General features: G+C 47.2%; 1 protein-coding gene across 2 annotated transcripts in view; it reads right to left on the bottom strand.

The window, feature by feature from the left end:
* Positions 1–27,741, bottom strand: part of SCP2D1 (SCP2 sterol binding domain containing 1) — a 79,628-nt gene that overhangs the window by 49,285 nt on the left and 2,602 nt on the right. Inside the window, exon 3 of one of the 2 annotated variants that reach the window (XM_047770360.1) lies at positions 17,907–18,749. The exons of the other annotated variant lie outside the window; for it this stretch is intronic. Coding sequence (XP_047626316.1) covers positions 18,131–18,598 — 468 coding nt within the window. The 5' untranslated portion in view covers positions 18,599–18,749 and the 3' untranslated portion in view covers positions 17,907–18,130. Of the gene's footprint in view, positions 1–17,906; positions 18,750–27,741 lie in introns of those variants that run through there. 2 annotated transcript variants of the gene reach the window in all.

Raw genomic sequence — 27,741 nt, forward strand, 5'->3', positions numbered from 1 at the left:
ACAAGCAAGGAGGTTCTACCGTACAGCACAGGAAGCTATAGCCAATCTCCTGAGACAGAATATGATGGAAAACAATTTTCAAAAAAAGAATGTATACATATGTATGACTGAGTCACTTCGCTGTACAGCAGAAATTGACATAACATTATAAATCAACTATACTTTAATTTAAAAAAATTTTTTTTTAGGGCTGCACATGCAGCATATGGAAGTTCCCAGGCTAGAGGTCCAGTGGGAGCTGTAGCTGCCAGCCTACTCCATGGCCACAGCAACACCAGATCTGAGCCACATCTGCCATCTACACCAAGCTCATGGCAACGCCGGATCCTTAACCCACTGAGCAGGTCCAGGGATCAAACCCGTGTCCTCATGGTTAGTCAGGTTCATTACCACTGAGCCACAGCGGAACTCCCAATTTAAAAAACTTTAATGATCATTTATATGTAGCCATATGAAATAATTGGCCAGAATATTTTCCAGAGAAAAATATATATTTTTGCTTGTCAGGGGAAGATCTGTTATTTACTGTCTAGATTCCTATAAGTGTAGAATTTTGACACTCAACTACATTAATCAAACATTTATTCCTCCCCACCCCTGCCCCCACACTGGATGCTGAGATAGACTTTATAGCTATTGTTTCAATGAACCTTCATGATAATGCAAGGAGGCAGATGATGGCGATGCTCCTGTTTTATAGATGTGGAACCTGAGGCTCACGTGAACGCTTCCAGATCACTATTTTGTGCTATGTGGGCAAAGCACATGGGAGCAGCCTCCTGGGGCCCTGACCTTTATTGTGTGTGGCTTTCTCTCCTCTTTTGCATCTTCCTTCCTCCCTGGTCCACTGCTTTCTCATTGCCCCCCTTCTCCATCCTTCTCTCCCTCTCACTCCCTGGTTCTGTTCCCTCCTTTGTCCTCATCTCAGACCTCTCAGTAGCTTCCCTGGGTTTGATTAGCCCTGAGGGGGATTTCCAGGCCCAAGCACCCAAGACCTCGGTGGCAAAGGGGCAGTTCCTCCTAGGAGCACCCCAAATGGCCTTGTACAGTATGATGACTTGACTTAATTCCAGCATTAGGTCTGTGAGATTCTTCCATAGTGTTGCATGGAGTTGTGGATTGTTCATTCTTACACCTTTCTGATTTGTGGTCATACGGATACAATTACAATACAATCTATGTGTTCACTGTATTATCGACAGATATAAGTTGTTTCTAGTTTGGGGCTATTAATAAAAGCCAAACATTCTAGCATATATCTTTTGGTAAACATAAGTATATATTTCTGTTGGATATGTATCTAGAATTGGAATTGCTGTGTCATAGAATATGTCTTTGTTCTGCTTCAGTAGTTATTGCCACGAAGTTTTCTAACATTCTTTTTGAACCAAATATTGAAAGCAATTTCCCAGGCTTATGTACAGACTGATCTTCTGCAGTTTGATCCAGTCTCGGGAGAGAGATCAGATCAGAGGTGCCCTAGTTTTCTCTAGAAAAAGACTCTACGTCAGGACTGTTGTATATATTTGCCCTGTATCTCCAGGACCCAGTAGGCTTGCAAGGAGCATAACTCTTAACAGCATTGATCTGTAGAATGTAACACCCTCCCGGTGTAACACAGCCTTGGAGTGGCCCTTTCTCATACTCCTCTTTTCCTCCCATTTAACATATCTGTGAAGACACATGAAAGTTGAAATTTGGCCTTATTTTTGGAATATACCATTGCCACAGTCCCAGGAAGTGTCTTGTAGACAAAACAAGAGTCATGATTAAGAAGATTCCTTGGAGTTCCCCTTGTGGCTCAGTGGTTAACGAATCCGACTAGGGACCATGAGGTTGCGGGTTTGATCCCTGGCCTCGCTCAGTGGGTTAAAGATCTGGCATTGCCGTGAGCTGTGGTGTAGGTCACAGACACAGCTCAGATCCCGCGTTGCTGTGGTTGTGGCATAGGCCAGTGGCTACAGCTCCGATTCAACCTCTAGCCTGGGAACTTCCATATGCCGCAGAAGTGGCCCTAGAAAAGGCAAAAAGACCAAAAAAAAAAAAAAAGAAGATTCCTGGGAGTTCCCATCATGGCTCAGCGGAAATGAATCTGACTGGCATCCATGAGGACACAAGTCTGATCCCAGGCCTCGCTCAGTGGGTTAAAGATACGGTGTTGCTGTGAGCTGTGGTGTAGGCTGCAGATGAGGACTGGATCTGGCATTGCTGTGGCTGTGGCATAGGCTGACGGCTACAGCTCCAATTCACTCCCTAGCCTGTGAACCTCCATATGCAGCAGGGAAGGCGCTGACAAGACCAAAAAAAAAAAAAAAAAAAGATTTCTGACCCACACACGGCAGGCAGGCTCTACCCTCTAAATCAGATTAGTCCAGAAAGACGCCAGTGAAGGTAGGGAAAGGCCAGGTTGCCCTTTAATGTGTTCTTTTGTTTATGTTTTACTTTTTTAGTTTACTTTTTTTTTTCTTTTTTACAGTCACACCTGCAGCATATGGAAGTTCCCAGGCTAGCGGTTGAATTGGAGCTGCAGCTGAGGCTTATGCCACAGCCACAGCAATGTGGGATCTGAGCTGAGTCGGTGATCTATGCCATAGCTTGCAGCAGCACCAAATCCTTAACCCACTGAGCAAGGCCAGGGATTGAACATGCATCCTCACAGAGACAATGTTGGGTTCTTAACCCACTGAGCCACAATGGGAACTCCCTTTAGTTTACTTTTTTTTTAATTTAAGCCATTCTTGGAGGTGGTTCGTGGTATCTCACCGTGGTTTTAATCTGTATTTTTCTAATGACTAATGAAGTAGAGTACTTTTTCATGTACTTATTTGCCATCCATGTATCTTCTTTGGTGAAGGATATGTTTAGATATTTTGCCCTTTTTTTTTTGTCTTTTTGTCTTTTTAGGGCCTCACTCGTGGCATATGGAGGTTCCCAGGCTAGGGGTCTAATTGGAGCTACAGCTGTTGGCCTATGCCACAGCCACAGTGACACCAGATCTGAGCTGCATCTGTGACCCTCACCACAGCTCACAGCAATGCCAGATCCTTAACCCACTGAGCAAGGCCAGGGATCGAACACGGAACCTCATGGTTCCTAGTCAGATTTGTTTCCACTGTGCCACGATGGGAACTACTTAGTTTACATTTTAAATGAAAATTAAACCCAACTGACATAGAACCACAGTACACAACTGAAGTGATCTCAGTATGAGGAACCATGGCTGAGATCACACGACCAGGTGAGGACAGCTATGCCACCAATGCTGCTTGGCCATCGGCTGTGGTCAAGAGGCCGCTGATAGTGGCCTTGATTTCAGGGGTGGTGACATGTGAAGAAGATGTGCATATCGGGATCGAACACTCCCAGCCACAACCCCTATCCAGAAGGGCAACTTACATATTGTACATGGTGATTTTTTAACCTCGAACAGCTTAGCTATCTAATTCATTTAATAGCTTGCAACAAGTATCAGACCTTCTCAGTGACTCTGGGTCTGGATCTGTCAAGTGTCAAGATGGGCATTTTCCTGAAAGGTAGATTTCCTAACTCCTTGTCGCTACAGCCTCTGACAATGCCATTTGTATAAAATATGTACAAGTTATCTCTTGCTGTGTAACAAGTGACCCCAAAAGATAGAGGCTTTGAGCAACCACAGTATTTGTTTCACTGGTGAATCCAAATTTGGACAGAGCTCTGTGGAGAACAGCTCATCTTCGCTTTGCTCCAAGGCAGCTAGAAAGCTGTAAGCTCCCTGTCTGCTGGGACCTCAGCCAGGGCTGTGGTTGGAACACACAAAGAGCTTTGCATGGGACCGTGTTCCAAGGGTGAGCACCCCAAAAGGATCAGAGAGTGGTTGTAGTGCCTTTTATAACCTAGCTCCAGAAGCCACATGGTGTCACCACCACCACAGTCACAGGTCCATGCACATTCAAGGGGAAGGAAAAGAGACCCTGCCTCTCAATGGAGGAACATCAGCACCTCGTTTTCAGAAGGGAGGTAAGTATATTAGTGTCACCATCTTTAGAAAATACACCTGCCACAACCTACAGAATAGGCAAAATTAATCTGCGGCTTAGAAGGGGAGGCTGAGGTTACTCTTAGGAAGAGAGTAGTGACCTTCCAGTCTCTGGGGGGCTCACAATGGTCTATATTTTGATCTTGTGTTGGTTTGCTTTGTGAAATTCATCAAGCTGCTTTGATTTGTGCACTCTATGGATGTATGCCATAATTTGGCCAAAGTTTTTTAAAGAATATTAGAAATGATATTTTGCCAAAACTTGGGGAATTCCAATCTGAAATTTCCTCAATATTGGCCCCCATTGCTTCTGCTGGGATGTGAGGAGAGGTGAATGAAAGCAGTTGGATGACATTAGCTTTCTTTCTTTTTTTTTTTTTTTCTTTTTTTTCAGGGCTGCACTTGCGGCATGTGGAGGTTCCCAGGCTAGGGGTCTGATCGGAGCTGTAGCTGCTGGGCTGTGCCAGAGCCACAGCAACGCCAGATCCGAGCCATGTCTTCAACCCACACCACAGCTCACGGCAACGCTGGATCCTTAACCCACTGAGCAAGGCCAGGGATCGAACCCACAACCTCATGGTTCTCAGTCGAGTTTGTTTCCACTGCGCCATGACGGGAACTCCGACATTGGCTTTCTTACTGGTAACCTACAGCTTGCCAATGTGGAGTAAATGGTTTTCTTACTCTCGAGGCCAAAGAAAGATTAAAGCCCATTGTGATGATTCGTTTTATATATCAAATTGGCTGGGCCCTAGCACCCAGATATGTGGTCAGACATTATTTTGGATGTTTCTATGATAGTGTTTTTGGATAACATTCACTTTTTTTTCCTTCCTGTTAGGGCCACACCCATGGCACGTGGAAGTTCCAGGCTAGGGATTAAATCAGAGCTGCAGCCACCAGCCTACACCACAGCCATAGCAACACCAGGTCCGAGCCACATCTGCGAACCATGGCACAGCTAGTGACAACACCGGATCCTTAAGCCTAACCCACTGAGCAAGGCCAGGGATAAAACCCGCATCCTCATGGATACCACTCAGGTTCTTAACCCACTGAGCCACAACAGGAACTCCCAGATGAGATTCACTTTTAAACCAGTGGACTTTGAATAAAAGAGATTGCTCTTCATAATGTGGGTGGGCCTTGTCTAGTCAGTTGGAGGCCTGACTGCAAAGAAAGACTGACTCCCCCCGCAGCAAGAAGGAATTTTGCCAGAAGATGCTCTTGGACTTGAACTGGAACATTGGCTCTTCCCCAAGTCTCCAGCCTGATGGCCCGCCTTGCAGATTTTGGACTTGCCAGCCTCCATAATCATATGAGCCAGTTCCTTAAAGTAAATCATACATAGATAGAGAGATAGATAGGTAGATGGGCAGATAGATAATATATACATATATCTCCATGGAGCATCCTGACTCGCACACTTAAATTTTTGGTGTCTGGTTTGAGTTCCTTTCTTATTTAGGTTGGATATCAAATGGGTGATCTCTGCCTCTCAGGGAGCTGCCTCAGAGCATTTCATGCCATCTCTTCCCATGTCATCTGCTAACACCTCATTGGCCAAATCAAGTTAAACAAGCAGAGCTCAAGTCAGGGGTCAGGGGGAGCACTTAGGCCCTCATCTGAGAGGCCATAGCAGAGCTGTGGGTCAACATCCTAGAGGGGAAGGAAGAACTGAGATCAATTACTCCAACTCCCACAAGAGGGTCTCCTGCCTTCCCCAGCCCCCGACCCCATCCCCGCCCCCTCCTTTCCTCTCCCCACTTTGCCTATGTGTCCAGGGCAAATGGAAAAAAGGCTTCCTTCACCTCTGCTGAACAGTTTCGCTTGTGTTCAGACTTGAAGCACGTGTTTTCTTTTCCAAAGCATCTCCTCGATGAAAGTGGGTCTCTCCCACCACATCTCCAGGAAGCTGGCTTAGAAAGTAAACTTGTGCAAAACCTCTACATAGAAGAAGCAGACCCTCAGTCCGTGGCCAGGGTGCGGCTGAACCATCCAAGAGGAAACTCTAAACGGGAAAATAAGCCCTCAACTTTCCACCCTCCAAACCCTTCTTGGGCAATCTCGGAAGTCAGGGAGATGAATATTGAACTTCCAGGTTCCCAAGTCAATAAAAATAAACAGGAAAGTCCCTCTGGGGAATTGCCTGACCCCTTTTATGGATGAACCCATGTCCCCAAAAAAAAAAAAAAACAAAACTTTTTTTATAAGGGTCTCTGGGCAGCACTTTCATGGAGCAGCAGAGGCCAAAGCATCCATCTACCAGGGCTAAAGTATAACCCAGGGCCAACTGGAGAAAGCCAAGCAGAAAATGAACCCTCATAGCTGTCAGTCAGGACCCATGGCTCACCCTGCAAAGAGAGGAAGTGTGAGGAAGGCCAGGAGTGGTAGCGGAAGGCAGCACACACTCTCTCCCCGTTTGTGACTAGATAGTGAGCATACCACACCCACAGTTCTCCTGGGTCTGAAGGCTGATGGTACTTTTTCATTTTGCTCTGGCAAAATCACTGAGTCGTGTTCCTAGGTTTACTTTAGAGGGGTCTGGGGAGTGGAGCCATGTCATCAGTGGACATACAGTATTTCCAGAAATATGAAGAAAAACCAAGGGTTCAGACACAGGTTACAGCCCATAACCAGGCAGCAGACTTCTGGAAGGTCACAGATCTGGTGGACAGCAGAGCCGACCTGCAGGCAGTTGAGGCTACGGAAGTTTCACTTGAATCTAAGGCACCCTTGTTTTCCCATCTTAACAGTTCTGAAGCTGAGATGTCTCTTATCATCAAAGATCTCTCGTGACCACTTGGTCTAGGTAGCAGTCGTGCAGCAGCTCCCTTTCAGGAAGAATATTTGGGAGATGTGAGAAAGAGAGGAAATAAATTTTTACTTGCTCTTCATTAAATAAACTTCCCTAGAAAAACAACTGCTTCTGCATTGCTGTTTCATTTTCACCCTTATGGGGCCTGCCCCCTTCCAGCACCACAATTTCCCCCTAAGGGACACAGGAAGCAGCTCAATGAAAAGAGGCTGGAACCCGAGGTAGGAGCTATAAATCTTGAAAGAAGGTGAGAGTACACATAATCCAACTCATCTGAGACAGGAGAGACTAGAGCCCAGAGAGGTCAAGTGACCTCCTGGCAGTCACAGAGTGAGGCTGTAAACCAGCTTGCGACAGAGTTCCAGTCCACCTTCAGGAGTTTCCTGGGAAAACCAGTGAAGCTCAAGGAATCACGGCAGCCATGGCCTTGCACCCTTCGGTTCTTCTCTGGACTGGAGCTTACTCAACTCTAAAAGGCAAACCCTGGACCAAGTTAGACCCAAAGTTCTGTCTAGCTCTTAGATTTTGTTTTAAACCATTCTCTGGGAGGAGGTCAAGGACACGCCATCTCTCTTGATGAGATGTTTAGGGTCCAACAGCCCTGTTTTCAAATCTCAGCTCCACCCTGACCTCATGCCCTGGTACGGGTCTTGGTCTCCCTTCCTCTGATGACCCAGGAGGCAGAATGAGCCCTTCCCATGGCCACACGCAGTTCAGAGGTACTCAGAGCAGTTCAAAGGCACTTGAGCTTTTTTTTTTTTCCCAAAATAATTTATTGTATGGCCGTTGTATTTATTGAAGAGATGCTTTCCTGAAGACCTCATATAAATTCCAGCTGTCAAAAGTCAAGGCCAAGCTTTCCATAGTTTTCACTACGGATGGTAGGTTTTCCCTTTACCAGCTGAGAGTGGTCCCCTGGCACGGACAGTAGCTTAAACACATTTACAAACTGTTCTATGGCGACAGCAATTCCCAACTACCTTTAAGTGCTTGGTACTCCATTTTACCTTCAGGTCAATAAAGTGAGATTTTGTTATTATTGTTACATTAAACTATTTCAAAATCGCATCATTCAAATCATCGCCCAAACTATATATAATAATATTTCAAAAGACATTAGATTAGTCACCATGGAGAAAGATCCAGACCTTGGCTGGTCTATCTTGCACTTGATTTATGATTTAGCACAGTTTTTACTTTTAGTTACATGCATCAGGAGGTGGAGGAAGCGCCACCATCTCTTTGAGGGCTGGACCCTGGCAGGTCTTCACCCTCCCAAAGGCAGTGGGAATAACTTCAGGACCTCTCCCAGCAGAGGTGACAAGGAAATGGGGTGATATGCAATGCAGTACTTTGCACATAGACAAATGTGCCCCAAATGCCACCTCTTTCTGTTATCACTGAGGTGACCCTCCTTTCCCAGTTACCTTCCAAGTACCTTTTTTTTTTTTTTAGAAGTATAAATATCCAAGGGAAGCGGGGATCAGCCATTGTGGGGTTGAAGAGGAAGAGGCCCACTGAACGGAAAGGATGTCATCACAGGTCTAGTTGGCCATACAACCAGGATGCCACAAGCATCCTCTGACCCTGCAACCTGCTTCCCATGGCCCTACTGAATGCCATGAACTAGCCACATATTCATGGCCTTGAGATTCTTTTCGACTTGGAAAGATGCCGCTGCAAAGGGGTAGCTGTCCTCCTTCCCTTGGCTGTTTTCCTCTCAAGCCTACTTAGGGACCTATTAGGCCATGGGCTGGACAGACACTGAAGAAGCACTCAGTTTCCTGGAACAGAGTCTTGGGTTTAGGTCACTGTTCCTCCAGTGATGTCATAGAGTCACCTCCATTGTGAGGGTTACTATGAGAGCTTGGAGGAATGTGGGGTCACAGATCTCAAGATAGGAGAAAAAAAACTAAATCCTTCTGGAAATTCCAGCTTTTCAAGTCTTTAGACCCAACTTGGAGAGTGTCATTCCCCCAACCCAATCTTCTCTACCAGAAAAAGACAAGACTGGCCAACACAGTGTCTAGATCTTCGCAAGCACTTCCCAACCTCAGATCATAGGAGGATGACAAGCAAAGTCCTATCCCCAGACTAGAGGGCCATGCTCTGGCTGGCTCCTTTTGTCCAAGTTCCATCTTTGCCTGTCCACCCTCCTGCCACTGTCCACCACTGACTGCTGTGCTCAGCTCCACTGGCCTGATTTGTTCCTGGAACTCATCCTGCTCTGCCAGCCACAGGACATTTGCACATGCTGTTTCCTCTGCCTGGAATAGTCTCACCTCTGCCCCACGTCAAGTTGCCTCCCACCCACTCCCTTGATCTCATTCTTTGTGAAGCCCACCTTCACCTTCATCCAGTCCACAAGGATCCCATTAGTTTCTCTTTTTGAGCCCTCACCACAGTGTATAGCCAGGCACCACACTGGAAGTTCCCTGAGGACCAGAGGTGTTCATTCTGCTCACCACTGCATCCTTGATACTGGGCAAAGGTCCAATACATCTCAGATGTTCAGACTTACTGCTGATGAATGAATCCATATTTAAGGGCTCACAACATCAATGGGTTGCCAGGCAAAGAGCAGGACTCCAAAAGGGGAAGTCAAGGGAGAGGTGCTATTCCTGGACTGTCTTCCTAACTCCAGAGCTCTCCTCAAAGTCCCCTAGAATCCCATTCCCCAACCAGCTCGTGCTATGGATGCACGTCTTTTTTTTTTTTTTTTTGTCTTTTTGCTATTTCTTGGGCTGCTCCCGCGGCATATGGAGGTTCCCAGGCTAGGGGGCCAATCGGAGCTGTAGCCACCGGCCTACGCCAGAGCCACAGCAACTCGGGATCCAAGCCGCGTCTGCAACCTACACCACAGCTCACGGCAACGCCGGATCGTTAATCCACTGAGCAAGACCAGGGACTGAACCCGAAACCTCATGGTTCCTAGTCGGATTCGTTAACCACTGCGCCACGACGGGAACTCCTGGATGCACTTCTAAAAAATACACCCACCCATGTCTGAAGGGAGATCTCAGGTTTCAGAAGAGTGTTGAATCACTGCCTCTCACAGGCTCCAATCCTGCCTTGCAAAACTCTGGGGACTCGCACTTCCTTGGCTGAAAAGCTAGAGGACTCTCTTGTCAAAAAAAGAAAAAAAAAGAAAAGTTTTCAGCCATGCTCTTTATTAGCGAGGAGATGGAGAAAGCATGCACTACACATTGGCTAAAATCCTGACTAGTACCTGCTCTTCCCTGGAAGCAAGCATGAACATCTCCAGGAAAAGATCTACCATTAACCACACTTAACCGCCTCAGGCTCAAAACCACCAAAAAAAAGCCACTTGGAGATGAGGCCCTTTCTGATTATTTCTTTTAGGGAAAAACCTTTCCTCAGTCAGAAGTGTTCCAGAGGTTTCCAGATGGAAACATGGAAATAACCACCATCTAGCTGCCCAGAAGGCCAAGCAGCCCTCATCGATTCCTCACTGGCCCTCGTCTCTGTATTCTTCCTGCCAGTCTGACCCCCACAAAAGCCTGAGGGAACATTCCCCCCTACCCCCCGCCAGCCCTGCCCCAGTCCCCTGCCCAGCCTGCTTCCCAGGCACCTGCAAATCTCATCCTGGGCTTGGGGAGCCTCCAGCTGTTCTCAAGCGTTAACTAAACATCCATTTAATTACACTGTGGGGCTATATAAATATTGAGCTCCACAAAATGGCACGAAGCAGATATTTTTAGGAGGTCACAGATGTTTCTTGTGATTAGCCAAGTCGCAGATCTGGAAGAATGTTTTTCCCCCAAGGAAAGTAAAAGGGGATCTCCGGCAGCCACTGTGAGGCTCTCCGTGAGGTGGGTAAGCATGGGCTCGATTCCTTCCTGCCATCAGAGTTTCCTTTTGAAACGCAGCAGGTGGAACCAAGCAGATGGAGTAGGTCAAATGCCAAGGGAATCAGGCCCCTGATCCCAAAACCTGCTATTGCTCCACCTCTGGACTTGCCCTGCCCGCCCCCACATTCCTGCGGCAAACACTCATGGAGCACCTGCTGGGTGCAAGACGCTGTGCGGTGGCTGTCACTGCAAACTTGGATAAGACGCTAACATGTACTAAGTGATGAAAAGGGACTGGGGATCACACAGACGCACAAGAAGTTCACAGCAGCCCTGTTGGAAAGAGCCCCCAGCTGGAAACAAACCAAATGCCACAGAACACCGCTCAGCAGTAAGTGCATGAACCGTAACGCCCCTTGACAGTAGGCACAGGTCTCAGACACAGAAGGAAGACGAAGATGCTGGGAGGAAGAAACCATTCACATCAAGTACAAAAGCCAGCAACACTCTGATGTGAGAAGTCAGAATGGTGGGAACTCTCGAGGAGAGAGGAAGAGGGCATGAGAGGGGCTTCCTGGGGTGCAGGCCAGTTTCTCAAGTCCTATTCTCAGGTCAGGAGCTGGTTATGAGGGTTTGCTCCATTTGGGAAAGCTTGTTGAGCTGCACATGTATTTTTGTTGTTATTGTTAATGTAAATCTCTGCATTTGGGGGAGAGAGGTCATTGTTACTGACTCCAGGGCCCAGCACAGTTTCCGTGGAGCCCTGAAAGGACGAGACCTCCTGCCACAAAGAGCATTGTTCCAGATAAGCCATAGCAGTGGGTGTAAAGAGCGCTGGCAAAGAAATCAAGTCTGAAAATAATTCCTCCAGGTTTCAGCATGGCGGCCTCTGCCAGTGGTTAGTTTCAGACTCTCCCCTGCTAATCTGGGCTTAGACCCATGACAAACTGAGAGCCTCTCTTCCAGGAATCTCTAAGCTCAGATGTTGCAGAACAGCAAGGAAGTGTATTTTATTTTATTATCTTCAATTTTTTTGCTTTTTTAGGGCAGTACCCACAGCATATGGAAGTTCCCAGGCTAGGGGTCAAATTGGAGCTGCAGCTGCCAGCCTATACTACAGCCATAGTAATGCCAGATCCAAGCTGTGTCTGCAACCTACACCACAGCTCACAGCAATGCCAGATCCTTAACCCACTGAGCAAGGCCAGGGATCGAACCCACATCCTCATGGATACTAGTCGGGTGTGTAACCTGCTGAGCCACAATGGGAACTCCAGGAAGTGTATTTTAAAATAAATAAATGCGCCTGAGGTCCCACAGCTGGGAAGTCTGGCCCCAGCCCCAGGCAGTCTGGCCCGAGCATCCAAGGTCCCTACCCTGTGTCCTGCAGCCCCCACAAATTAGAGCCCCTAATCCTGGGGTGGCACCTGCTATAGTCCACCTTTTGGGTCTTGCTGTCTCCTCCAGGTGAGCTCAGCCACCTGAGGGCTTCCCCAGGTGTCCAGAGCCCACTCTGCATAGGAGTCAACACGCCTGCTCCAGGAGCAGCCCCCCTCCACAAGGACTGCCCGGCTGAGGATAGGTTTAAAAGCCCTTCAGCTCCCTCCCTGGTGAGATGGCTCCAAGGTGCCTTCCCTGGCATTTTCCCAAACATCCCGTGGGCCTGAGACAGGACCATCCACAGGGGTGGCCTGCTCAAGTTCAAACCCTGAGTCTCCTTCCTTCTCAGTCTCACATCCCCACACCCTGACCAGTGTTTCCAAGACCACCTCCCATATGAACTGCTGCCACTCGAATCTTTGCCCCAAGTCTGCTCCCAAAGTGTCTAACTCAGGTGGCCCCTCTCAGGAAGCCTCTCCTGGTCACCCACCTTCCCTCAGCCACAGCCCCCCACTTGCTTCTCTTTTCATAGTACTCACTTTTCTTTTTTAGGGCCACAGCCACAGCACATGGAGATTCCCAGGCTAGGGGTGCAGTCAGAGCTACAGCTGCCAGCCTAGCCACAGGCACAGCAAAGCCAGATCCAAACCACATCTGTGACCTACACTGCAGCTCATGGCAGCGCCAGATCCTTAACCCACTGAGTAAGACCAGAGATCGAACCCGAAACCTCATGGTTCCTATTTGAATTCGTTTCCACTGCACCACGATGGGAACTCCAGTACTCTTTTTTTTTTTTTTTGTCTTTTTGCTATTTCTTGGGCCACTCCCACGGCATATGGAGGTTCCCAGGCTAGGGGTCTAATCGGAGCTGTAGCTGCCAGCCTACACCACAGCCACAGCAACGCGGGATCCAAGCCGAGTCTGCAACCTACACCACAGCTCACGGCAACGCTGGATCCTTAACCCACTGAGCAAGGGCAGGGACCGAACCCGCAACCTCATGGTTCCTAGTCGGACTCGTTAACCACTGAGTCACGACGGGAACTCCAGTACTCACTTTCTGAAGTCATGTTTGATTATTTACCACTTATTGTGTGTCTCCCCACCACCCACACATACACCTCATCCAAAAATAAAATCTCGGGGAGAAGAGGACCCTAGGCTTGCTTGTCATTGTCCCCCAACTCGATGATTCTTAGAAAGCTAATGATGAATGTAGCAAAGGAGAAACACATCAGAACAGAGTCTGACCAATCAGGATGAATCCTGGGCTCATAACTAATGGTATACACTAGCTTAATATCAGTAGTGCCCAACACATGATAGAGGAGCTATAGGTGTTAGTTAGATGAATGGATCTTTTAGTCAATCAATGAACAAGTGAAATCTGGCAGCTCACTGCTGAAAACTCAAAACCTGCCCTAAGTCAGACTCTCCAGAACAGATCTTGTGTGAACAGATCCACCTATGGGAGCTGAGGCTGCCCAGTTCCCATTTGAGGAGTAGATAAACCGGCTTCAGGATAGTGGGGCCCCAGTCTCCACCTGGTCTACGCCCAGCACTGGCACTGCCTCCACAGGGCACAAGCCATTTGCTCCGGCCCCTGAAGGCCCAGTGCACAGCCATGCCTCCCCTCGGCAGAGGAAGGCAGCGTCCCAGGGAAGCTCTTTAAGCCCAGGCCCTGCCCTCACTCCTTCCACCTGCCTGGCCTGGGTGTGCTTTTGGCCCCACTGAGCCCCTTCCAGTGGGGTGTCATCTTCTTGGGTCAAGAAGGAGAGCTTCTTCCACTGCATCCCAACCCTTGGCACGGACCCTGCTCTTGGAAGATGCACCATAGATGTTGGCTAAATGAACAAGTTTTTTCACCTTTGAAACAGTAACATTTCAATATGAGGTTGTATTACTGTATTAAGTTCTGACAGCACACAGGCCCTACACTCAACACTTCCTGTGTACTACCCCCCAGAGAGATGCTCATCCCCTGAGTGTAAAGCAAGCCACCAATAGGTGACAAGGAGCCATCTTCAAGGATGCCCAGCATCCACACCTCAGGGATGTCCTGGAAGGAGCCCCCCACTTGCAGACCAGCTCTCCACGGCCATTACCTGGGGCTGATTTCCCCCCTCCCACCCCTCAGCAGGATAACAGAAGTTTCCACAGAAATACCCACTGAACCCATGTTAAATTGGCGGGTGAAGGGGATTACATCAGGAGAAAGACTCCTGTGCCTCGAACAAAAAAGTGATTTAAAAACCCTTCATCAGAAGAGATGTTCTGTCTCCTGTCTTGCTCAAATGACTGCAGTATTCCTGGCTTTGGGGAAAGTCAGGATTCCTGTTAGCTGGCCTGGAGCCCACCAGCCTGTCTCACTCCTGCTCCCTCGTCCACCTGCTGCAGAGATGCTGTTCTACAGCTCCATCCGCTGATTCCTGCTCTACAGCCAGGGCTCTCTCTCAGATCAGACAACACCTGTTGTCGTTGAGGGAAAAGGCCCAACGCCTGGCAGTGTCTTCTGCGTTCTCCATCTGGGATGCACCAGGCCAGGCACGCCCTGCGAGGCCCAGGGCAGACGGAGCCCAGCAGGAGGGGAAGACCAGGAGTGGCCATGGCCCATACATCCCTTGTCCCTGACCCCGAGCCTGGCAGGAATAGGGCCTAATATGACCAAATAACTCAATTCTTCCCGAGAAGCCAGAAATCCAGTTTTTGTATAAAATATTCCTGTTCAAACTTTAAGAATACTGTGCTGGCCAACCTTGGGCAGACCAAGCAACACAGAAACATGTGTCTTGAGCCAGAAGTGACCTTCTAGGGCATCGACTGAGTGTAAGAGAAGAGGCAGAAGGTCCAGGAACAGAGAGTGAAAGCCCCAAGCATGGGCTTTTTCTGGAGGGGATAGAGACTCAGTGTGAGGCTCCGCTCCCCTCACCCAGAAAAGAAAAGGACTCACAGGTATGGTAGATCCTCCACCCCTATGATCATGTGGGGGAACCTGCTCTCTGTTCCCCAATAACCTGACATCATAAGGACCACAGGCCCATTTTCAGATGCGGCCACTGAGGCCAGAGTGGTTCAATGACCACCTGCATTACCGGCACATGAACTGGGGACTCTGGCTCAAAATGACATTTCTGAGTCCAAAATCTGCCTCTTTCCAGCTGCTCCACACGGCACCCTAGCATGGTATGCTTTTGTTCTTTTGGTTGCAGAGGGCTTGCTATGTGTTTCCCAAGGCTGGACTCCTCCCTCAGGACCAAACCAGCTCCCTTTCCTTATTCAGAGGGTGGCTCTTCTTTCCAGCTCCTTCTGTGGCCCATCCCCTCCCCCACTCCTCCACACCCCAGCCTTTCGGATTCCATTCCCACCGCTCACCTGCAGCTCAGTCTCTCAGCTCCCCAGGTCCGAGCTGCTGAGAAAGGAATCTAACTGGTTCCAGTCATGTTTCTGTCCCAAGTCATAATGGGTCACAGGTCCCTGGCCAGCCTGTGGGTGGGCTTCCCTGCGGTCTGAGGCCAGTCCTGGCGTAACCCTCTGTAATCCCTCCCCCTCTCATACCCCCTTCCACCCCCTTCCACATCTCTAAGGAACCCATCTCAGGGCCAATCCCCAAGACTATGATCAACTTGGGGTATCAAAAGCAGGATCCCTCAGGGAACAGGCTTGGGCAAGCCATGTCCCTAAGAGCGGCCCCTGCCCTACCCGCCCCACCCCCAGCCCCGGGGCCTGACACCCATACATACAGCCTGAACAGAGGTGCCTGGACCAGGCAAAGTGAACAACATCTGAAATCTGATACTGACTCACAGACTTTGAAAAACTTATGGTCTGTAAAGGAGATAGGATGGGGGGGGTGGGGGGATGCTCTGGGGGTTTGGGATGGAAATGCTATAAAATTGGGTTGTGATGATCATTATACAACTATAAATGTAATAAATTCATTGAGTAATATACAAAAAACAAAAACAAAAACAGTATCTGAAATCAGCCTGAAGCCTCTGAGATGCCCCCCCATGGCCCTGGGCGGGGGTGCTGGCAGCAACACCTCACTGATCACCTGTCGAATGACTCAGGAAACCAGGGGTTGCTCCACATCCCACTCCCAAAACCTCAGCAACTCCTGACCACAGAGCTGAGCATCAGCTCAACAAATGGTCTCCAGGCTTCCCTCTGAGAGAATGAGATCCTGCTGGCAAGGAGCCCTCGCTCTGCCTTGCTCTGACTCAGAGGACTTAGGAAGCCCTGTGCAGAGGTGGCAGGTCAGTGGCGGGGAGGGGGCAGGGTGGGAGGCAGACAATGGACTTGTGCTGAGAGAAGGATGGCGTTTCAAACCCTCTTTATAAAGACTTCATTTTGAAGGGAGGGCTTTTAAAACAGCGTTATTAGGTTTATACTGAACAGACACATAACAAACTGCCTATATATATGTAAAATACACAATTTGTTGTTTGACCTACATATACACCTGTGAAACTATCACCATAACCAAGACAATGAATGTATCCATCAGCCCCAAGTTTGCTTGTAGCCAGTTATAAGACCCTCCCACCCACCCCACTCCCCACTCCCATCCCTGTCTCCTGGCAACCACTGATCTTTCTGTCACTACAGTTTGCACTTTCTACTACGTTGTATAAACAGGATCATATGGTACATACTTGGTTTGCTCTGGCTTCATTCACTCAGCACAGGTCTGACATTCCTCATGTTGTTGTGCATGCATCAATAATTCATCTCTTTTTATTGCTGAGTACTTTTCCAGGATACAACATAGCACAATTTGTCCATCCATTGATGGCTATTTGGTTTATTTATAGTTTGGAATGATCACAAATACAGCTGCCCCCGAACATTCACATACAAATTTACTGATGCATATGCTTTTCTCTTGGGAAAACACCTAAGAATGGACTAGTTGGATTATCTAGAAGTCATGTCTCTGCACCTGGCCGTTTTAATAAAGCTTCCACATGGCTTACAGAGTATCCACACTGTGTGTATTTAACCTACAAGATGAGATACACACCAGTCACCTGGGAACGGATGACCCATACCCTTCCTCCCAAGGAGGCCACATCAGGCTGCAGCTTGCTTCATTCCAGTCCTACCAGTGTGTGGAGATGGGTCCAGGAGGGAAAATCCCCCAGCATGACCTGTGATTTTGTAAAATGCTCACTATACAAGCTCCTGACACTCCAGAAGTGGCCCACAAGAGGGCTACATAATCTGTCTGCAGAAGATCCTTTGAATAACGGCAGCATCTTATTGGTCTAGAGTAGAATAGTTATGATCAATCCAGAAAGCTGTACATGGACCACCGTGGAGGGTCTGTGGTGTTGGTGGTGGTGGCGGGGGGCGGGGGGGGTGTCCCATCAGCATCTGCTGGGGACTGGTTACAAATGCCCACCTCCCCAGTCCAGACCTACAGAGTTGAAACTCTGAGGGGAGGCCAGCAATCTGGGCTTCCATCAGCCTTCCAGGTAATCTAATGCATGGTCTAGAACGTCTAGCCTAGAACATCTTTCAAGCTCTTCGACACCCCCCCCGCCCCCGGAGTTAAGTCCCATCAGAGGTCACACTAATCAAGACAGCATTCCCTCTGTTACCTCATTCTATCCACACAGCTGTGGGACCCACCCCCTTGGAATGCTGCAACCCAGGTCAAAGTCTCCTCCAAGAACCAAGCTACCAATTAGCATGCAGACCCGCACAATGATGGTTATCATTTCTTCCCCAAAGCACCAGACTAAAAACAAAACAAAATAAAAATCCCAGGAACTCAACCACTGGAGCATTGAAATCCAGCTGTCAAAACCACCTGTTTCTCTACCTCGGGCTTTCACCCTACCATAATAGGGCACAGAGGAATCTAGGAAAAGAAGAAGACAAAGATTTTGGGTGATACACTCCAACACTCTTTACTGCTCTAGAACCCTCACTCCAAATTTACACATCAGCAAGAAAAGTAATCAAACTTGAATAGGAAGAATTTGAGTAAAAATATCGAATACTTTTTGTTTTAATCTTCAGTTTAAGCGTGATTTCCGCTCAACATTATAATTGGAGAGAAGTTCTGATCATTTCCCTGGTATTATTGCAGGCTTATTATTTAGCCCAGTCTTTGAAAACTCTCTCCAGTCTCTGGCCAAGCAGAACTTTGCCGCTCACTTTGAACTTGCCGGCAAGGAAGGCTTTCTGAGGGTTCATTTTGCCCAAAACCAACTCCATAAAGACAGGCTCTGGGATTGTGAAGACAGTGTCTGCTGGGAGCCTGGCAGGTCCTGGATATGTGTCCCCAGAGCCATTCTTCAGATCAATGGTCCACTGCAGGATGGTCTTCCCATCCTTTGTGATGTCCAGCTGAAAGACGGCATTGACTTTCTTTACCAGTTGGGCCCCCATTTCTTTGATGTGATGGCTGATGTCCTCGAACACAGGGAAGCTCTGGAATTCTGACAGCCCTAGACGGTGTGGCACAGTGGGTTCCTGAGCTGGACCCAGCTCCTTGAACTGTCCTGCCTGAGGCCCATCCCCCGCTTTGATCTTGAGCTGGTGGTCGATTCTCTTCCACATACTACTGTGCTGGTCCTCTGGACCTTGCCCACTGGTTTGTGAGCAGCCGTGGGCAGACTGATATCCACAAGGGCAGATTGTGACATCAAAGGCAAGGCCAGGTGGGAAATAGGCTGGTGTGTGTGCCACAGTCTTATTGGCCAAACAGATGCTAAAATGTGACATAGGGTAATGGCTCAGACGGGTCATTGTGAGGCAGGTCCACACACACCCCCAAACCACAAGGTCTCAGAAGCCCAGAAAGGTATGGACCCCACCCCATGTTGGGAGTAAGAACTGGCCCCAGAAGGTTCTTTGGTGACATGAGCTCTGTCTTTCCAACAACCCTAACTGAGAGAGCATTTATTCTGATTCCTTCAAAAGTAGATGATCCTTGAGGCACAGATCCTGATGCTGGATTGGGCCTTATCTGCCTGGTGGTGGAGTGGGAAATGCTTTTGGAGCAAAACAGCTGTTTGGAGGAGGAATCAGCACCAGGGCCTGCACCAGAAAGCTTCCAGAGGCACAGAGAGAGTGGGAAAGAAAGAAAGAGGCAAATATCCCACAGATGAGCATAAGATGCTGCTGGTCTCACATACCAACTGCACATTATAATACAGCCCTCAGTCTGACTCTAGGCACTGCTCTTGGCACTGTCCATGTATTAACACACTTAACCCTCCTCATCGTCTTCTGAGGTGAGTACTATGTTTCATCCTCATCTTACAGCTATGGAAACTGAGGCAAGGAGGAATGAAGTGACTTTCCAAAGTCACAGAGCTAGTCAGTAGGGCAGCCAGATTTGAACAGAGGTAGGACCCCAGAACCCCCTTTCAGTCTGCCTGATGATTTCAGGTTGAGGGGTTTTGGCAGGAATACCACAGAAGTATTCTCCTGCCTTCTCAATGCACCATATCAGCGGGTATTTTGTGCCAATGTTATGCAAATTAAAACTATGATGGTGGCCTTAATCACTTGGTTAAGGTAGTGTCCACAGGGTCTCTCCCCTACAGGAACTGCTTCTCTCTGTAATGAGTAAGTATATTGTGGGAAGATAAAGACTTTGAGACTGCAACTATCCTGTTTTGTATCATACTTCAGCCCACTCCTTTCTGCATCCATTCATGGCCCATCAGTGTGATGTGTGCTAAATGGTCATTTTCTTTGCCCAGTACTCCTTTTAGATTTAATAACTGGAATTCTGCTGTAATGATGAGCTTTCCCTTCTCTCCCATTTCTTTATTTTTTCAATCATGGATTTATCTCAGGATGGACTTGTGGATATTTATTTTATTCTCCGGGTCAAAATCTATTATGATGACTATTTATTTTCTTCCTCAGATTGTCCCAGATTGGGCCATTAGGACCTCCATCGGGTTGGTGCCTGTGTCCTTTCCTAACCACACTGCTCTTTTATGTAAGTGAAGCTACATTAATGGAGGTGCTGGTAGCTCTGCTCTCTCTGGGAGGAATTCAGAAAATATAAAGGGCTTCAGGACATTTTCTCTGGTACATGATGGATGAGCTTGTATTATTAACATGCAGCAGTTAAACAAAACCCAATGGGCTCCAAAACCAAGTCTTTACCTGAGGCCACAGGTCTGGACAATTGCAACACTGAGGGTTTAAAATGAAAGGGCAGGCAACTCCCCAGTAAGCTCACTGTGAGCAGCCAATGGCGAACCCAGCCCCAGGGCCACCATACCTGCTTTTCCTCTAGGGCCAGCTGTTCTCTGAATTGTTCAGACAGGTCCCCAACAGGACCGCCACTCCTGCCTCAACATGTCAGAGGGAAATGCAGTTCCACAGCCCACGCATATCCCCTTCACGACTTTCTTTCTTTTTAATAGATTAAAAGAATCCCAATATGAATGGCCAATATGCACCTCGAGAGGTGTATTTCTTTTCATCATCATCATTAAAGTGGGACATGCAAATTAAAACTATGATGATTCATCACACACATACACACAAAACTGTAACTATGTATGGTGACAGATATTATTGAAACTTATCGTCATGGTCATTTCGCTATATACATAAAAATTGAATTTTGTTGTATATGGAATTAATATGATGTCACTTTATACCTCAACTTAAAAAGGTAAGTAAATATGCATTGGAAGAATTGATGTTATTAAAACGGCCATACTACAGAGTTCCCATCATGGCACAGCAGAAGTGAATCCGACTAGGAACCATGAGGTTGTGGATTTGATCCCTGCCCTGCTCAGTGGGTTGAGGATCTGGCGTGGCAGTGAGCTGTGGTGTAGGTCGCAGACGCAGCTTGAATCTGGCGTTGCTGGCAGCTACAGGTCTGATTGGACCCCTAGCTCGGGAACCTCCATATGCCGCAAGTGAGGCCCTAAAAACCAAAACAAAGATAAAATAAGTGCAAAAAAAATAAAATAAAATGGCCATACTACCCAAGGCAACCTACATATTTAATACAATCTCTATCAAGTTACCCATGACATTTTTCACAGAACTAGAACAAATAATCCTAAAACCTATATGGAAACACAAAAGACCCAGAATTGCCAAAACAATCCTGAGAAAAAGAGGACAAAGCTGGAGGCATAATCCTCCCAGACTTCAAACATTACTACAAACGCTATAGTAATCAAAACAGTGTGGGAGTTCCCATTATGGCTCAGCAGTTAATGAACCCGACTAGCACCCATGAGGACACAGGTTTGATTCCTGGCCTCGCTCAGTGGGTTAAGGATTCAGTGTTGCCGTGAGCTGTGGTGTAGGTCGCAGACATGGCTCGGATCCCACATTGATGTGGCTCTGGCATAGGCTGGCGGCTACAGCTCTGACTGGACCCCTAGCCTGGAACCTCCATTTGCCATGGGTGCAGCCCTAGAAGGACAGAAGACCAAAAAAAAAAGTGTGGGATTAACACAAAAGCAAACATATAGATCAATGGAACAGAATACAGAACCTAGAAATAAACCCACACACCTATGGTAAATTAATCTTCAGCAAAGAAAGCAAGACTATACATTGGAGAAAAGACAGTCTCTTCAGCACATGGTGTTGATAAAGCTGGACAGCCTCATGTAAATCAATGAGGTTAAAACATTCCCTCATACCAAATACAAAAATAAATTCGAAGTGGTTTAAAGACCTAAATAGAAGGCATAACATCATAAAACTCCTAAAATATTCTCTGACATAAATCACAGCAATATTTTCTTAGATCAGTATCCCAAGGCAAAAGAACTGAAAGCAAAAATAAATAAATGGGACCTAATCAAACTTAAAAGCTTTTGCACAGTGAAGGAAACCATAAACAAAATGAAAAGACGACCTATAAATGAGAAAAAATAGTTGCAAAGGATGCAACCAGCAAGGGGTTAATTTCCAAAATACACTGTTTATACAACTCCATATCAAAACAACAAAACCAAAAACAACCCAATCAAAAAATGGATAGAAGACTTCAATAGACATTTCTTCAAAGAAGACACAAAGATGGCCACCAGGGACATGAAAAGATGCTCAACATTGTTAATTATTAGAGAAATGGAAATCAATACTACAATGAGGTACCATCTCACACCAGTCAGAATAGCCATGATCAAAAAGTCTACAAATAATAAATGCTGGAGAAGGTGTAGAAAAGAAGGGAACCCTCCTACACTACTAGTGAGAATGTAAGTTGGTGCAGTCACCGTGGAAAACAGGATGGAGGTCCCTTAAAAAACTAAAATAGTTACCATATGATCCAGTAATCCCACTTCTTGGCATACATCAAGACAAAATTATAATTCAAAAAGATACATGAACCCCTATGTTCATAGAAGCACTATTTACACTAGCCACAAGAGCCAGGACACAGAAAAAACTTGTGTTTATCAACATATAAATGGATAAAGAAGATGTGGTACATGCACACAATGGAATACTACTCAGCCATAAAAAAAAATGAGACAATGCCATCTGCAGCAACATGAATGGACCTAGAGAGAATCATGCTGAGTGATTTGTCAAAGACAAATATTATATGATATCACTTATATGTGGAATCTAAAAAATAATACAAATGAATTTATTTACAAAACAGAAATGGACTCTCGGACATAGAAAACAAACTAATGGTTACCCAAGGGGAAAGGTGGGGAGGGATAAATTAGCAGTGTGGGATTAACAGATACTACTATATATATAAAATAAACAAGTATTTACTGTATAGCACAGGGAACTATATTCAATATCTTGTTTTTGTTTTTTTTTTTTCAGTTGCACCCACAGCATATGGAAGTTCCTGGGCTGGGGATTAAATCCAAGCCAAAGTCTCAGCCTATGCCAGGGCTGCAGCAACATCAGATTCTTAACCCACTGCACTGGGCCAGGGATCAAACTGGTGTCTCCACAGAGACAAGCCAGATCATCAACCCACCACACCACAGCAGGAACTCTCAATACCTTATAATAATGTATTATGGAAAAGAATCTGAAATAATTATATATGTATACATAAAACTGAATCATTTTTCTGTATGGTTGTGCTGTAAATCAACTGTACTTTCATTTTAAAAATTAAAAAAGCAGGAAAAAAAAAGATGGGCAAATCTGCTGAATGATTCTGAGGCAAAGAGAAGTACCACCAGTTGATGATCTGCCTCTCTAGACATTTCTCTCATCATGTCCCTACAGGAGTCCTGCAGACCAGCTGGTCTCACACTCCCTCCTGATCATTCCTTGAGCTTCCCACCTCTAAGTTTCTGTATCCTGTCCTCCATTTCTGCCCAAACTCTGTCTTTCCTGCAAACTTCAGTTTAAAACTCCGTCAGCCTCTATCAAGCCACCACCACCATGACCAGCACCACCAACACTACCAGCAGCACTACCTCTACTATCACCACCACTAGTAACAACATCACCATCATCACCGCCACCACAACCACCACCACCACCACCACCACCACCACCACATCACCATACCATCCACTATGCAGGAGAATCCACACAAGCATCCAGCTGGATACACTTCCAGCTCTGGGGGTCAGACACATGCTACACTGGGGACAGATGCACAAATACAGCCCAAATCAAGCACAGGGCAGCCTCAGAAAACACTTTACCAAGACTGTGGGGCCTGTGGGGACATCTAGTAAGCTGCATTTCTCTTCCCTATCTGAATTCTAAGGAAACTGAGAAATAAGACAAAGAATGAATGGCAGGTGGGGACCAAAAATTTGCCTGTGTCACTGATAGAAGCATAACTGAAGGACTTAATATGATGCCCCCATTGTCCTGCCAACTAAACCCCACAAGGCAAGGCAGAGAGAAACCCACCTGCCTCCTGGCCACCTTCCTGGGAGACCTCTGCACATGTAGCTGGTAGTGGGGGACCCACCCAGTGAAAGTTCTGGACATGGAAGAGTTTAGTTTATACTTCTGAGATTCACCACCCAAAAGAGTCACCTAATCCCAGTGAGTAAAGGGGTGAAGAGAGGCCAGGAGTGATTTGGGGAGAAAGTGTTTGTAGAAAAATCTGTCCTTGAGGGGACCAGAGAGTGGAGACAGGCCTTGGCCTCTAGTTCACAGTGGGGTGGGTGGGGGTGAGGGCAGGTTCAGCGGAGACTTCCATGGAGCATGATTTTGCCCAATATTCTCTTTTTGTGTTGCATTTTCTTCATTTTCCCCCCCATGACGTGTTGGCCTTTGTACAACTCAAACTAGGGGTCTGTCCACTGCCCTGTGTCCCTCCCAAGCCTCACTCTGCCTGGCAGAATGGGCGCCCCCTCTGTCAGTAAACATAAATAAATACAGACTCCAACTTTAATGCTTAGCTTTGGGACCTGTAACAAAGAGAATATTTAACATCGTAGGTGTCGAAGCAGGATAGCTTGAGTTTTATGAGGTAACCTAGACAACGGTAACTCATTCTTCCCAGAGGGGAGAGAGTGAGAGGCTGTCGGAACCAAGTAGTCAGCAGAAACTAGAAGTTCAGAGTGAAAAGAAATTTTACTTCTCTGTAAATAAGAAATTTGAACACAAACATTGAGACCAGCACGGCCCAACAGGATTTTCTGAGATAATGAATGTGTTCTGTGTCTGGGCTGTCCAAAGCGGCAGCCGCCAGCGATCTGTGGCTATTGAGCATTTGACATACGGCTAGTCAACAGCCGTCATATGACTGAGGAGCTGAATTCGTTTAATTTAGCTATAATCTACTTTTTATTTATTTATTTATTTATTTATTTTGTCTTTTTAGGTCCCCACCCGCGGCATATGGAGGTTCCCAGGCTAGGGGTCGAATCGGAGCTGTAGCCACCGGCCTATGCCACAGCCACAGCAACACAAGATCTGAGCCGCATCTGCTACTGAAACCATAGCTCACGGCAATGCCAGGACCTCAACCCACTGAGCGAGGCCAGGGATCGAACCCACAACCTCATGGTTCCTAGTCAGATTTGTTTCCGCTGCACCCCGGTGGGAACTCCCTATTTAGCTATAATCTATTTAAATTTAGATAGCCATATATGAGTCCCCATCCTGGGAAACAACCCCAACATCATCCTAACCGTCGTAAGGAAGTTACACGGGTATCTAGAGGGTGCCCCATCTTTAACCACCGAATTACACCAAACTTGTATAAAAATCCATTCCCAAATCCCCAATAACTCACTTGAGACTATTACACATGTAGGACAGAGAACCAGCTCCCCATTGGTGGGATCTGGTCCAGGTGAAGGCACTCCATTTTTGCACAAAGCTAAGGGCCTAAAGACACACATATATACTTAAAATGGTACAAGTACATTTATCTTTTAATAGGACATATACATGCCCCAATGGATGATTACTGGGTAAAACTGTATAAGGTATGACTGCCCATAAAGCCAACATATGTAACCCATTCCTACATCCCATCCAACTGTCCCCCATGGATAAAAGTTATCTTAGTTATTGGGAGTTCCCGTTGTGGCGCAGTGGTTAACAAATCTGACTAGGAACCATGAGGTTGCGGGTTCGATCCCTGCCCTTGCTCAGTGGGTTAAGGATCCGGCATTGCCGTGAGCTGTGGTGTAGGTTGCAGACGCGGCTTGGATCTTGCGTTGCTGTGGCTCTGGCGTAGGCCGGCGGCTACAGCTCCGATTCGACCCCTAGCCTGGGAACCTCCACATGCCGCTGGAGCGGCCCAAGAAATGGCAAAAAGACAAAAAAAAAAAAAAAAAGTTATCTTAGTTATCAATTGCTGCAATAATGCTGCATGACAAACCACCCCCAAACTCACCGGCTTATAACAATAAGCATTTACTTAGCTCATGAGTTAATGGACCAGCAATTTAGGATGGGTTCAGCAGGTGATTCTTCTGGTCTCTGGTCTACCTGCATGTCCGGAGGTTGTCTGAATGTCAGCAAGGGTGCCTTCCCACAGGCTAACCTCATCCCACTGTCATGCGGAAGGCAGAGCATGAGCAAAGAATCCCAACACGTGAGTGCTTTTCCAGCCTCTGCTCATACCTACTGGCCAGAGAGCATCACAGGAGCAATCACAGTGGGAGAACACTAGCAGGCTACATGGCAAAGGGTGTTGTTATGGACTGAATGTTTGTGGCCTCCCAAAAGTCACATAGTGAAACTCTAAGCTCCCCCTGCCAGGCATGCGGCCTTCGGGAAGTAATTAGGATTACATGAGTTCCTGAGTCCTGAGGGTAGAGCCCTCATGAATGGGATTAGGGCCCTTATAAGATCACAAGATAGACTGTGGCCCTCTCTGCTCTCTATGTGAGGATACAACAGGAAGTCAGCAGTCTGCCACCCAAAAGAGGGCCCTCACCAGAACCTGACCATGTTGGCACCTTGATCTGAGACTTTCAGCCTCCAGAAATGCAATAAATCAATTCCTGTTGTTTATAAGCCACTCAGTCCATGGGATTTTTGTTACAGCAGCCTGAGCTAAGGCAGAAAACTTGTACTGAGATGTGAGGATGCTGCTATATTCATACCTAAAAATAGGAAGCAGCTTTGGAACTGGGTAATGGACAGAGGCTGGAAATGTTCTGGGATACATGCTAGGGAAAGCCTACATTGTCGTGTACAGACCCTTAAAAGGCAATTCTGGCAAAGGGTTTGGAAAGAAAGGAGAGCTGTAGAGACAGTTTCAACTTTCTGTAAGAATATCTAAGTAGGAGTTCCCGTTGTGGCGCAGTGTTTAACAAATCCGACTAGGAACCATGAGGTTGCGGGTTCGATCCCTGCCCTTGCTCAGTGGGTTAAGGATCCGGCATTGCCGTGAGCTGTGGTGTAGGTTGCAGACGCGGCTTGGATCTTGCGTTGCTGTGGCTCTGGCGTAGGCCGGCGGCTACAGCTCCGATTCGACCCCTAGCCTGGGAACCTCCATATGCAGCGGAGCGGCCCAAGAAATAGCAAAAAAAGACAAAAAAAAAGAATATCTAAGTAGTCACAAACAGAGCATTAGTGGAAATATGGGCGGTAAAGGTCATTCTGATGAGGTCTCCGATGAGGAATATGTTACTGGAAAGCAGAGGGAGGGCAATCCCTGTTATAAAGTGGCAAAGGACTTGACTGAACTGTGGTCATGTCCTAGAGCTTTGTGGATGGCAGAACTTGCCAATAACGAAATTGGTATTTAGCTGAAGTGCTTTCTATGCACAGTGAGGAAGGTGAGACTTGGCTCCTCCTGACTGGCTGTCACGAGAAAATGGGAGAAGGCAGAAGTGACTTCAAGAGAAAACTGTTAAGCTAAAAGGAGGCAGAAAGTAAAAATTTGGCTAGGAAAGTGCCCCCCTCTTTATTTTTTTAAGCCACACACGTGACTTGTGGAAGTTCCCCTGCCAGGGATCAAACCTGCACCACAGCTGTGGCAATACTGGATACTTAACCTGCTGTGCCACAGGGGAACTTCCAGAAAGTGCCCCATTCTTCAAAGCAAGGAAAGAATGCTCCTAAAGACAATTCAGAGACCAAGGCTCCCTCCTTAGTTTCAAAAGGGGAGTGACTGCCTTGCTTTCAACAGACCATGTGGCATCTGCCCAGATCAGTGGGAGTGGGGTCATCTAGCAGAGCCTTGGGGGTCAGAGCTATGGGGACAGTCCCTCTACCCCAGTGGAAGGTGGGACTGTCACCCAGTCAACCTAAAGGGCAGGGCATGGCACAAAAGGAAGCATTGTGCTCAAGCCTTA

This window comes from Phacochoerus africanus, chromosome 3 (genome assembly GCF_016906955.1).
Source record: "Phacochoerus africanus isolate WHEZ1 chromosome 3, ROS_Pafr_v1, whole genome shotgun sequence".
In the NCBI taxonomy this organism is placed as follows: domain Eukaryota; kingdom Metazoa; phylum Chordata; class Mammalia; order Artiodactyla; family Suidae; genus Phacochoerus; species Phacochoerus africanus.